A 13,976-nucleotide genomic window follows, 5' to 3' on the forward strand; every position below is an offset into this window, starting at 1 on the left:
ACCTTCGTCGCAAAGAAGAAAGAAAAAGAGATGAAAAAAACAAAAACAAAACAAAAAAATATGGAGAGAGGAAAGAGGAGAGGCGACAAAAGAGAGAATCATGACAGTCACCTCTCTCTCTCCCCCTCTGATATTAAGTTAATTTAATTTTTTTATAGTTAGTTTTGTCAATAATCAAATTTTTTATGGCTAAAATTCGTTATCTTTGATGGCTAAAAATCGTTATTTACTATGTTAAGAAGAAATAAGTAAAAAAAAAAAACATATTATTATAAAATATTTGTGATGAAAAAGCACAAAGACAAAGAATTAGTGATGCACGCATGCATTTTTTTTTCAGACATGTATTAACTTGGTTACCAAAAACCATTGTATATCTAGGATTACTAGATAATAAAATAAAGGTTAACCTACCAAAATTGCTCTGTATTTTTAATACGTCGTTAAAAATATTATTTATTTTTATTAATGATAAAAATATTCTCAAAATATTTTAAGATATATTTTCAAAAAGTGTTTTAAAAATTAGATTTTGATATATTTTTTATAAATATGATTAAAAAATAAAATAATTTTATTTTAAAATTAAATAATTTTACGTTAAATAAATTTTTTATGAATTTTTTTTTATCAATAATCAAGAATACTCTTGAAAAATAAAAAATCTAAAGATTGAACTTTTATTTTGTTTTTTGTATGTATTTTCTATACAGTTTAGTTTTATCACGTTTTGTAACATTTGAGGATGTTTTTGTTTTGATCAAAAGTAAATGTTATTCAAACAAAAAAAAAAAGTGAAAATGATTTTTTTAATATTTTTGGAAATTAAGTGTGATTTTAGTAGTTTATTCTAAAATAAAATTATTGCGGAATTTTGGGAAGAAGGAAGCAATGATTAATGAATATAGCTTGGAAATAGGGTAGGGAGGGTGCGCGTCAGGGTATGGAGCTGTATGGACAGAATATTCAGTTATTTGAAAGAGAGGGGGGAAGAGCAAGTGACCAAGCAAAGCAATAGGAAGGCAAAAATGAGCGGCAAAAAATGAGTCCCACTTGGACATAAGCCTGAAATTGAGTCCCACTTTGTCCTCATTCAAAAGATCTGAATCAAACCAAAGCCAGCCAGAGCGCAAAATATTCAACACCATGACCAGCAGGATACTACTACTACTACTAAAATCCAAATCACAAAACCCCTTCCCTTCTCACATTCCACACTCACCCCCTCTTGCGTTTCCGTCTCTCCTAACCCAACCAAACCCAACCCAATAAGCCACGTCTCAGCTCTGAAGCGTGAAGAATGACGACGAAGGAGAACAAGAAGCCACCGCCGTCACCGCCGTCGTCGTCCTCCTCAACAAGTGGCGGAGGAGGAACTGCCATGAGAGTGATAGTCCCTCTTCAAGGAGTTGTTCAAGGCAGAGGGGGACTCTTCTTGGGCTCTGTAATCCCCTGTGCACTCTACTACCTATTTCAGCTCTACGTCAAAACACGAACACGACACCGTTTTAATTCTCCTCCTACTTCGCCTCACTCCAATTCAACTCCCTCACCCTCTCACAACAACCTTCCAGAACTTTCCGTCCACCCGCGCTCACTCTCACGAACTCATCTTTCCTCTCCCACACCTTCCGCTTTCCTTTCCGGTCGGGCCGCTTCACTTGCTGCCGACTCGCCTTACTACGCCGGTTTATACAAAGCCGCGGAGAATCCTTACCATGAGGTTGATAATCCCGAGGGTGTAATTCATCTCGCCGTTGGAGATAACAAGGTCAGTTTCTTTTTCATTTTTTTTGGCGTTCTCACTGTTTGTGTTTTTGTTTTTTTGTTACACGACCAATCATATATATATATTTTTTTCTAATAAATCTAATTTAGTTTAATTTCTGTGTATAGATTTGTGTGGACTTGGTGGAAGATTGGATGGAGAAGAATTTAAGTGGCGCTGTGTTGGAGGAAGGAGGAGATTTTCCGGGGATTGGAATTACCGGGATTTCTGGATGCCAACCGTTTGATGGAGTCATGAAGTTGAAAGTGGTAATTAATTCGGCCATTTCTCTGTTTATTTCTCGTTGAAAATGAACTAAATTGATTGTATGTTGACTTGATTATTTTTATATTTGTTTGATTATTATTGTAACATTGCAACTAAAGTGATTAGAAGTTTAGTAAGTGAAACTGAGAATGAGAGCGCTAACGTTTATCTTAAACGAAAACAGTATTGCTACACCAAATAATTCTAACACTTGTTCACTTGGATAAAAATACAGTTACTATTTATTAATTATATGTTTAGAATATCTTTTAATTAAAAAAATACAAAGAGAACGTGTACTGGTAGTTAACAAATTAGTTCATTGCTTTCTTACAGGAGGTGTTGTTAAGGATTTTGTTTTTCGTGGTTAAGTCAAGTGTTCTTACCTGTTACCTCTTAGACATCATATATTTTTTGTCTTGAGTAGTGATCATATCAAAGAGATCAGCTCAAATGAAATACATTCTAGTGTGTGATAGTATATTTTATAGATTATTTTTTCTTTGCTTTCAAGCAAAAGTGGACTATGAATACTAAATGAATACTTTCGAAATTAGACTAATTGGCTAACTGAGAATTATTCATTTATTTAAAGAAGTTGAGTTTGCTAGCTAGAAAAACATAACTAAAGTTGCAGAGAAAGATCTAATTTAATTTCAACAATAAAACTTTTGCTGGCCTAGGAGCACTTACCTTATTAATAAGCTAATATGACAATCACAGTCAATGGAGATGCTAATAGAATCAGATAATTAGTGGTTGGGTATATTTCTTGTAAACTAAATGCCGTCCACAGAGACATCTCATTTTGCAAGTAAGTTCCTTTAACAAATTATTACATAAAGAATGCTTGCCTTTGCTTTTAATACTCTGTAAGATAGATCTAAGTTAAAGAAGAAAGAAATAATAAATTTTGGCAACACAATGAGAGAAAGAAGCCAAAGGAAAAGAAAGACCATAATGGCATCGGTGATCAACAAATCTGAAATCCTGATTAAATCAGGTTACCCTTGTTTCATGGATTGCGGGCCCTTCAATGCAAGGCCTTGTTGGAATCAAGAAGGCATGGATCGCTTTAGGTACAGGCATAGGCATCATTGCAGAGTCGTTTACATCGAAATATAGGAAAGAAAGGGATAAGAACGATGATAAGTAATGTTGATTCATGGCAAGGACTATGGCTCTAAACGGGGTTTATAAAGAAGAAATAATATAGGTCTTGGAGGAAGAAATAATAATTCAAATTGATATCTCTCATTGTATCATACTTGGATTCTCTTTTAATAATTATAAATAGGCTATAGTTTTTTATTGCGGATAGTGGCTCATAGCGGTAAGCCAAAAATCTGCCATAAAATTATAGTGAATAGTCTTATGAAAAATGGCGAAAATGACGGATTATTTACAAAATACATATGTAAAAAAATTATAAATATAATAAATTATAATTTTTTTTATACAAGCAACTTTTTAATCATAAAGCATTTAATTAATATAGTAAATATAATAGTAAATTTAGCAAATAAACATAACATCAAGTTCAAATCATAAGTCAAAGATAGATATATTAATTTAAATATTAAAAAAAACCCTAGCAGAGAAAGAGTAAGAGTACGTAGGTGGGTCTGTATCCGGTGTTAAGGAGGATTCTTCTCGAGAGGGGTTAGAAAAGCCATCCAAGATCTCTTTTAGAGATAAAGTCATTTGTGCAGAAAAGTTTAAGACCTTTGCATTAGTAGGGTCTTTATCTGTGGATAGTATCGCCACAGTGATAGATAAACAGGGTGATTCTCGTCCACCAAGTGTCAGTTTTACCAAGGAGGCAAAGAGCTGTCTAGCTGAACCTTATAAGGAAGCCATCATGATCAAGGTGCTGGATAAGCATTATGGCTACACGGCTCTCATGCATAATCTTCGGATAGTATGGCGCATTAAAGGAGGGTTTGATTTGTTAGATGTGGGTTTTGGATATTTTTTGGTTAAATTTGATATTGTTGGGGATCGTGAGAAAGTCATTCTTGGTGGCCCGTAGTTGATAGATGGTCACTATGTTGCAGTAAAGCCATGAGATGTAGATTTTAGGCCATGCGAAAAATCCTTTGGATCAAGCTGGTATGGATTCGAGTCTCGGGACTTCTAATTTGGTGCTAAAACTTATTTTAAAGTCTTGACTTGACTGACAAAAAACAACTTATTTTAAAATTTTTTTGACCAAGTCAACCCAAAGATTTCAAATTTTTGAGTAAAATAAGGAAAAGATAATTTTTTATTTTTGAATTTTTAATGATGAGAGAGAAAAACACAAATATGACCCAAAACATGAAAATTTTGGATCAAAATCAATGATGCATGCAAGAACACTATGAATGTCAAGATGAACACCAAGAACACTTTGAAGATTAAGATGAACATCAATATTTATTTTTGAAAAATTTTCAAGAAAAGAAAAACATGCAAGACACCAAAATTAGAAATTTTCAATGCTTAGACATAAAATAAGAAAATATGAAGATCAAACAAGAAGACTTGTTAAGAACAACTTGAAGATCATGAAGAACACATGCATGAATTTTCGAAAAATGCAAAAGTTTTTAAAACATGCAATTGACACCAAACTTAAAAATTGACTCAAGACTCAAACAAGAAACACAAAATATTTTTTATTTTTATGATTTTATTAATTTTTTTGGGTTTTTCGAAAATTTCTTTTTGGAAAAACGAAAATAAATAAGAATTTTTGAAAGATTTTTGAAAACTTTTTGAAAAGAAAATTACCTAATCTGAGCAACAAGATGAACCGTCAGTTGTCCAAACTCGAACAATCCCCGGCAACGGTGCCAAAAACTTGGAGGTGTAGTGGTATTTATGGCAGTCCTCAATTTAATAAAAGGGTTCTCCTTTGGGATTATATTGTTGCATAATCCAGGGTTTTTCAAGGACCTTGGATCGTTCTTGGTGATTTTAATGAAGTCAAATTTTCTCATGAATCTAAGGGCTGTCAATTTTCTCATCAAATAGCAGACATGTTTGTTACTTTATTAGGGGATAGTGGTTTGTTTGATTTGAAGACTATTGGGAGGTAGTTTTCTTGGTACAGGAGGGTGAAAAATTTTGTTGACGTGGCAAAAAAACTTGATCGAGTCTGTATAAATAGTAGTTGGTTATCTATCTTTCCAGAGGCTTATCCAGAAGTTTTAAATAGGCTTCAGTCTGATCATTACTCTATTCTGGTGCGTTGTAAAGGTCGTCCTCAGCCTAAAGGGAATCGATCTTTCCGATTTGTTGCTGCTTGGGCTACTCATCCTGGGTATAGGGATATTATGAACCAGTCATGGTGGTCTAGTAATAGAGGGATTCATGGCAAGCTTTTGGAAGTACAGAAGAATTCACTAGAGTTTAACTCGAAGGTATTTGGTAACATTTTTGTTAAGAAATGTGAATTAGAGCAGCAGATTAATTATTTACAAAAGTGTTTGGAAGTGGTGGATAAGATTTTTTTTCGTCAGAAAGAGCAACAGTTGCTTGATGATTATAATAATACTCTAGTGCAAGAAGAGCTCCTATGGTTCCAAAAGTCCAGAGAGTAGTGGGTAAGGTTCGGGGATAGAAATACAAGATTCTTTCATATTCAAACTCTTGCGCGAAGGAAGCATATAAGATTCATGGCCTTTTTCTCAAGGATGGAGTGTGAGAAACTGATCCAGAGGTCCTGAGTCGAGAAGCAGAGTCTTTCTATAAAAGCTTATTCTGTCATTTGGATGATGTTGATTTGGGTTGCGTTGGTGATGTGCCTCTTCCTTCTCTGAATGAGGAAGCTTGCAATAATCTTACGGCACCAGTTACTATGGAGGAAGTCAGAACAGCTGTTTTTCACATGAACTCTTTTAAATCTTCGGGTCCTGATGGGTTTCAAGCTTTCTTCTTCAAAGAATATTAGGATATCATTGGTCTTAATGTTTGGAAGATGGTTAAGCAGGCATTCTCCGGTGTTACTCTTGATCCGAGAATGTTGGAGACTTTACTGGTTCTTATTCCAAAGGTTGAATCACTGGTATCTATGAAAGATTTCAGGCCAATCAGTCTCTGCAATGTAGTTTACAAGATCATCACGAAGGTCCTTGTTAATAGGCTTCGTCCTCATCTTGCGGAGATTGTTGGCCCGCTTCAAGGAGGATTTATTCTGGGACGAAAAACTCCTGACAACATCATTATTGCTCAAGAAGTCCTCCACTTTATGAAGAAGACTAAATCAAAGAAAGGCACACTAGCCTTTAAGATTGATCTGGAGAAAAGCTTATGACAGAGTTGACTGGAGGTTTTTAGCTCATACCCTTAAGAGCTTTGGTTTTCTTATTCCTACACTTAATTTGATTATGAATTGTGTCACTGCTTCTTCCTTATCTATTCTTTGGAATGGGAATCGTCTGAATGGCTTTACTCCTAACCGAGGTCTTAGACAAGGAAACCCTATGTCACCCTATCTTTTTGTGTTGTGTATGGAGCGATTGTCATGCTTTATTAGTCATCAGGTTGATTTAGGCTTGTGGGAGCCGGTTGCTATTTCTAGAGGGGGACCAAGAATATCCCACTTAATATTTGCGAATGACTTGCTTCTATTTTATAAAGCTACAAAGAGACAAGTGCAAAATGTAATGTTGGTTTTAGAGACTTTTTGCAAAGCATCTAGGATGAAGATTAATGTGGAGAAGCCTAAAGCGCTTTGCTCCAAGAATGTCTCTGCAACAAAGAAAGAGGTTTTCACTGGGGTATCCTCTATCAGATTTGTCAAAGACTTGGGCAAGTATCTTGGAGTTACCCTTAGCCATTCTAGGGTGACTCGTTCAGCTTTCAATGGTGTCCTGGATAAGATTCGGAGTAGGCTAGCAAGCTGGAAAGGGAGTTTACTCAATCGGGCTGGTAGACTCTGCTTGGTTAATTCTATTGCTGCCGCTATTCCTACGTACCAGATGCATGTCTCTATTTTTCCCAAAGGAATCATTAGTAAATTGGAATCTATGATGAGGAATTTTCTTTGGAAAGGACAAGTTGATGGAAGAAGATTGAATCTTGTTAGTTGGAAGGTACTGGTTACTCCAAAAAAATATGGAGGTTTGGGGATTAGAGATCCTTATTTTGTAAATATTGCTCTTCTTAAGAAGCTAGTTTGGACTTTTTTTCCAGCAGCCAAACAAGCTATGGGTCCAATTGTTGGATGCCAAATACCGATCATCTCTATATGACTGTTTAGTTATCCTAAGAACAAGGACTCTCCTATTTGGAGGTGTCTTTACAAGGCTTGAGAAGTGTTGAAGGATGGGTTTGCTTGGTGTATTGGAGATTTGAACCAGAATTTTTGGTTTTCTAGCTGGATGAGAGAAGGACGGTTATCTAATGAGATGGATTATGTTCACATTTCTGATTCGAATCTCCGGATACAGGATATTTGGTCGATTGGTAGGTGGCATTTGGATTCTCTTTATTATCCTTTATCTCAAAATCTGAAAGGTAATATTCTCTCTTACAATCCAGATGAGCAAGCAGGTTCGGAAGTGGGTTGGTATTGGAGTGGGTCTACTGCCAAAGTCTATGACTCACGCAATGGTTACTTGTGGTTGTGTAAGCAGCTGTTTGGTTGGGAGGAGCGGGATAATTGGCTTTGGCTTTGGCATCAGCTTGTTCCGGAAAAGCATAAGTTTTTTGCTTGGTTGTGTCTTAAGGAGGCTCTTCCTACTACAAGTTTTTGCTTTAGAAGAGGGATGTCGTCATCAGATAGGTGTCCAAGATGTCTTTCTAGCCAGGAATCGGTTTTACATTGTATTCGGGATTGTCCAAAAGCTCAGCTTGTCTGGCATAGGTTGGATATTTCTTGTCATCTTTTGGATTTGAAGAGTTGGTTCTTGTATCATAGCAGAGAGCATCCGTTCAAGTTCTTTTTGTGACTTTGGTGGATTTGGCGAGTAAGGAATAATGACATCTTTAATCCCAATGAAACTTGGCCTCTGAAAAAAGTGATTTGTCTGGCATTAACTTCAGAAAAAGAGTTTAGGAATATTTTTGAATTACAACGTATGTCTATTCCCTCTACTCTAAATGATTTTTGGAATCCCCCATCCATTGGTACTTTTAAGATTAATTGTGATGCTAGTTATTTTGGTTCGGGTGATAGTGTTGGTTTTGCTTGTGTTATTAGAGATTGTAATGGGAGTTGGCAAAGGGGATGTTTGGGAATGATTGAGAGTAATAGTATTCTTCAAGGAGAATTGTTTGCTATTTGGAGATAATATCTCTTAGCTTGGGATGTGGGTCAACGAGATGTTATTTGTGAGACGGATTGTGTGGAAGCATTTAATCTTGTTACTCAAGATGGTTTTGGGTTTATTGATCCATTGGTGCTCAAAATAAGAGATATCATGCGTTGGAATTGGCGTGTTGACTTTCGTTTGATTATGAGAGATGCAAACATGGTGGCAGATACTATGGCAAAGATGGCGATGAAGTTACAACTTTCGCATGTGGAGCTTCTTTCACCTTGGGAGGAGTTTAATAGTAGTCTTAAACGGGACTGTCCCTCTATTTAAACAGTTCCTTGTTTGTTTGTTTTGTTTTTCTTTGTTTAATTTATTTCAGTCACAAAAAAAATCATAAGTCAAAAGTCATAAGAAAGCCATAAAACAAAAAATATAAAATATAAAAATTAGAAACTATCTAAATTTTACTTCATCCAAATTAACACGATTATCTAGAAGTGGACATAGTAAACTGAATGAAAAAAAATTGGAAGAAGAGAGGTTTAACACTGTTTATTGATAATATCTATAAAGGAGGGGCAACAGGGAAAAGAGAAAAGAAAAAATTAGGACTAGAGAAGTTGAAACAAGATGTACGAAACAGGGAGGGAACGTGGTTAGCAGTGGCAGCAAGGAGTGGCTGTGGTGATGAGCGGCAGTAATGATTGGTGCTACGAGCGGCGGCGATGGTGGCGCAGAGAGCGGCGGCGATGGGTGGCGCAGAGAGCGGCGGCGCAGAAAGTAGCATCGCAGAAAACAGAGACGGAGAGAAATTTTTGTGAAGATGAGGCAGAGGGGGGAGTTTTTGAATAAGAGGCTAATTATTAGGGTTAATGGGTTAGAGAAATCACTTAAGTTTCCTAAATTAGCCAAAACACTCTCAGATTTTGAGTGAATACTCCACCCGGTCCTTGACAATTACCTCGAAAGGACAACGAGGTCCATATTTTTTTGGGACTGATTAGCCCCTGTGCAAAAAAAAACATTAACTTTTTTTGGCACAGGGACCTCGTTGTTCTTTTGAAATAATTGTGAAGGGCTGCTGAATTTTTTTTGTTAAGAGCCTTGTCTTTCGAAGTAATTGTCAGGGGCTGTTTTGGGTTTTATTCTCAAATTCCTGCCGTAAAAATGACGTTGCGGCGACCATTATATGGCGACAAGGTCAAAACCCGCCACGCCATAACGCAATTTCAAAACACTGTAAATAGGTTGATGCAGTATGTTACAAATGCCATTTTCAACCACTATACGTGAAAATAGAGACAGAACAAATGATTGTGAACTTCCCAAACGAAGATACTTTGTTTGCAACAAGCATCTTAATACAATTTTGATTTGACGAATAAATGTCTATTTCTTTAGCCTATCTTTGATTAAACCTTTTGATGTTTTCTTTAAAATGGTAGTCAGCTTGTAGCTCTTTCTCCCATTGATGCTGATACCATATTTATTCATTTTCTCGTACTTGTATCTTTTTTTACTTTGAATGTTTGTGCATAATTCTTCATTCCTGCAGGCTGTGGCAAGTTTCATGTCCCAAGCTGTCGATAATTCAGTATTCTTCAACCCCTCACAGATGGTAATAACTTCTGGTGTTGACCCTGCAATCGAGATTCTTAGCTTCTGCTTAGCAGATTATGGAAATGCATTTCTAGTTCCCACTCCTCATAGCCCTAGGTAACAATAATTTTTGCTTCATTAACTTAATTCCTGTTCTTATGTTTTTTTTTTTCAATAACCTTAAGTTCCCACTTCGTTACCTATTTTTTTACCCTAGAAATAAGTATTTCATTTTTGACACATTATGCAGCTTTGATGGGGCTGCAAAATGGCGAACTGGTGTGGAGATAGTACCTGTTCCCTGCCGCAGTGCTGATAACTTCAACTTAAATATAGCTGCACTTGACCAAGCCTTCAATCAGGCAAAGAAACGAGGTCAAAAAGTTCGTGGAATCATAATAACAAATCCCTCAAATCCTGTTGGCAATCTATTAAGTCATGAAACGCTACGCAGTCTACTGGACTTTGCTAGAGAGAAGAACATCCACATAATCTCTAATGAAATATATGCTGGGTCTACGTATGGAAATGAGGAGTTTGTGAGTATGGCAGAAATCTTGGAAGTAGAAGATCATGACAGAGAAAGAGTCCATATAGTATATGGCTTATCAGATGACATATCTGTTCCAAGTTATAAAGCATGTGTTATCTACTCCTGCAACAAGAATGTCCTAGCTGCTGCAAAAAAACTGGCAAGGTTATCTTCAATATCTGCTCCAACCCAACAATTGCTTACCTCCATGCTCTCAGATGCAAGATTTATGCAAAATTTCATTGAGATTAACAGATTAAGGCTTCAGAAAATGTGCCAAGCATTTGTGGCAAGACTGAAGCAGTTAGGGATTGAGTGTGCTAGAAGTGACGGGGGATTTCACTGTTGGGCTGACATGAGTGCGTTGATGCGCTCTTACAGTGAAAAAGGGGAGCTTGAGCTCTGGGATAGACTTTTGAATGTAGCTAAGATCAATGTTACCCCTGGAACCTCATGTCACTGCATTGAACCTGGATGGTTTGGTTTTTGTTTTACCTTGTTGTCTGAAAAGGATATTCCTGTAGTTGTGGAACGGTTACAGAGAATTTCTGAAGCGACAAAATGACATCGTTGATATTGGTATCAATTATTACTTCTACAACTTTAGTTGGTTTAGAGATTCTTTATTCTTTTGGAGAAACTCATTTGATTGATTTGAACACATTCCTGTAAGGAATTATCATTGGTGAAGGAGTAGTTGAATGAAAGGATGCCTTACAATATCATGGAGTTGCTTCAAAATGATAGGCTGAGGCTCGTATATCAGATGTCTTCAAATCAAGTAGTTTTCTTAGATTTGTGCAGTTATACATGGTTATTAGTGTTAGGAAGAATCTTTTTGAGTGGTCTGCTTGTCTCATACTCATTGAAGAAATTCTTGTGAGCTGATATCATAGCAAAGCTGAAAGTGAATCATGTTGGGCCCAAGAACTCCCACACCCTTCTTCCTCCTCCTCAAAGTTCTATCTGGTTGAATCCATGCATTATGATGCATTGATTTACCAAAGATGTGTCTCCTTTGACTAGAAACGTTCAACGCAGACAATAGCATGAGTCACATGGTTCACCTACATTAAAGTTTGAACAAATCATAGGCACTTTATCTGTTCTGAAAACAAGTGCTAAAATGGAATATCTTTTATAATTTTATTGAAAATTATAAAATGAGATTAGTAACATAAAATTAACACAAAAGAGTGCCTTTTCTTAAAGACTTCAGTTTCTCCTTTGGAAAGTTAATTGACATCCTAAACCCCATGAGAATAATCAATCAATTCCAATCTCCTGATTTTGCACTACAGAAGAATATATAAATCAGTATTTAATTAATTCTGCTTTCACAAATAAGTTCTTTGTTGTCACTCATTATGTTTCTTTATTGTTTGAATAGAGATAAAATAGAAAAAGAAAAGGAGAGAAGAGAAAACAATCAGTTCAGAAAATGACACATTTATTTTTAGTATATAATAAAGTTTAAGAATTTATTTATTTATTTTTTAATTTTATTTTATAAATATCTTAAATTTATACATTCATTTAAATTATATATTTAATAATCATAATATTTGAAGTACAAGACAAAACATATTCTCCCTAGCTGCAGTTATGTCATAAATGTGAACTAAATTTTTTCTAACATAAAGCCAACATTTTAGATATAGGGATAACTAAAATTAAAAATAAAGATAGCCAAAAAAATTTTTTGCGTTATATTATTATCGGTACTAAAGATGTACATAATTATATTGACCAAATTTTCACTCAACCTCATATATTTTGGTAGTTTGAATTTATAATTAAGATTCTTCACATAATAAAAAAAGTTATCCATAATATACATATATAAATACTGTACTGACGAATGTTTATAACTATATGAAATACTTTTAGAATAGAAGTTAATTTGAATGCCATTGTTTGTTTTTTCGCATAATTTATTCTATTGATTAACCATATATTGTCTATGTTAAAAGTTAATGGGCATTTGCGTTGTCTAATTTCTGCCATCTTGCTTGATAATTGAACAAAGTATTCATAACACGTAGCGAAAGTAATAAAGTAATTTTATTGATCTGTTTTGTGCTTAAAATATTATAGAAATAAGACGGATTAGATGTCAATACCTAAGTACGCTATTGAATAAAACTTTTTCTTTCGATAGTGCGAAGGTACTATGTGTATCCACACCTAAACTGATCCTTGTTCAACTCCTTGACCGATGGATTTAATTGAAAAATCTCTTGCAACTCCTTGCATCAACAATTCTTCACAAAAAATTGGACTATTTGTATATGTGGAGGTAGAAAAAAAAACTGTGGTGTTTGTTTGTGTTACCAATCTCATTTTTAAGAAAAGGCACTCTTTAGGAACTGTTTGGCATTTTTATCCTCAATAATTGAGTTTCGAAACGCCTTAGGAATTGAGTTCTTCATGATCATAATGCTCATTCAATTGGATCTCTCCCACTTCTCTATTTTAACCTTATTGAGATTTTTCGGAGTGGAAGTGAGCTTCTCCTTTTAAAGAACTATATCTAGATCCATACAACCAAGGACAATCTCCACAGTATCCTTCCAAACTTTAAAGTTTGAACCATAATCTGCTAATTTGTGTAGAAACATTAGTAGATAAAGCCATAGTTTCTAGATTAGAACAAATAGAACATGCAATAAACATTAGTTAAATAATGAAAAAAATCCATATTGAGATATCTAGAACAATATTAATTTTCAATCTTTTGATAGAAAAATTAACTGTAAGTGATACTCTCATTGCAGTAATCAAATATCGTCAAAATTCCTGTCACACATTAAGCCTTTCTTTGAATCGACTTAATGCGCACATGAAAACTTAAACTTCGCAACCTATTTATTACTGCATATATTTTCTATTAATTGGCCAAACAATAACATTCCTTTAGACTGCTTATTGACCGCATAATTAATAAAAAATAAACAAAAGTGTGCAATGCTTATTATTTGACCAAACAATAAACTTTCTTTGGGCCGATTATTGTTCGCATAAATAATAAGTATTACTTTATTCTTAATCAGTTACCCAAATATGTATTTACCATCAATATGTGTATGTAATTCGGCCAAATACAAACATTCCTTTGGACCGACCAATATTCACATGAATTACATATTATCATATTCCTAATGTTTTAAATAAATCAAATTTCACAAAAACAGCTACTTTGGCAGCATAATGTTCAATCAATTTATTCCAAAACTAAATCTTTATAAAATAGATGGGTATACTAATCCAAATTGTTACTAATTTTTTTATATAACAATTAAATAATATCTTTTATTATTCAAATATTATTAATATATATACATAATTTTGACCAAATATAAATCTCCTTTTTTATCGATTAATATTCCCATAAATAACATATACATATTAATTCTTATATCCTAAAAGGATAATGAATTAATTTTATACCAAATTAATGGCATACACAATTAGATCCGAAACAATCATAGTAATACTTTGTACTAATCTTTCAAAATAAATCAATTACTATATCAAATTAAAAAAATGAATACGGTAAAAT

At 34.5% G+C, this 13,976-nt stretch overlaps 1 protein-coding gene across 1 annotated transcript; it reads left to right on the forward strand.

The window, feature by feature from the left end:
• Nucleotides 1-965: 965 nt before the first annotated feature.
• Nucleotides 966-11,136, forward strand: LOC107487902 (probable aminotransferase ACS12). The gene is made up of 4 exons (XM_016108599.3): nt 966-1,771; nt 1,897-2,037; nt 9,839-9,999; nt 10,133-11,136. Exons 1-4 carry the CDS (start codon nt 1,301-1,303, stop codon nt 10,977-10,979), a joined length of 1,620 nt encoding a protein of 539 aa, XP_015964085.1. The 5' UTR covers nt 966-1,300; the 3' UTR covers nt 10,980-11,136.
• The last annotated feature ends 2,840 nt before the right edge of the window (nt 11,137-13,976 follow it).

The sequence above is a fragment of the Arachis duranensis genome, chromosome 1, assembly GCF_000817695.3.
Source record: "Arachis duranensis cultivar V14167 chromosome 1, aradu.V14167.gnm2.J7QH, whole genome shotgun sequence".
NCBI lineage: Eukaryota > Viridiplantae > Streptophyta > Magnoliopsida > Fabales > Fabaceae > Arachis > Arachis duranensis.

Excerpts from the sequence above, each read along its gene's own strand:
- LOC107487902 (XM_016108599.3), top strand. The coding sequence starts at position 1,301 with ATGACGACGAAGGAGAACAAGAAGCCACCGCCGTCACCGCCGTCGTCG. Across the intron at positions 2,038-9,838 it reads GAGTCATGAAGTTGAAAGTG|GCTGTGGCAAGTTTCATGTC; the intron begins GTAATTAATTCG and ends TCATTCCTGCAG. Across the intron at positions 10,000-10,132 it reads CCCACTCCTCATAGCCCTAG|CTTTGATGGGGCTGCAAAAT; the intron begins GTAACAATAATT and ends CACATTATGCAG.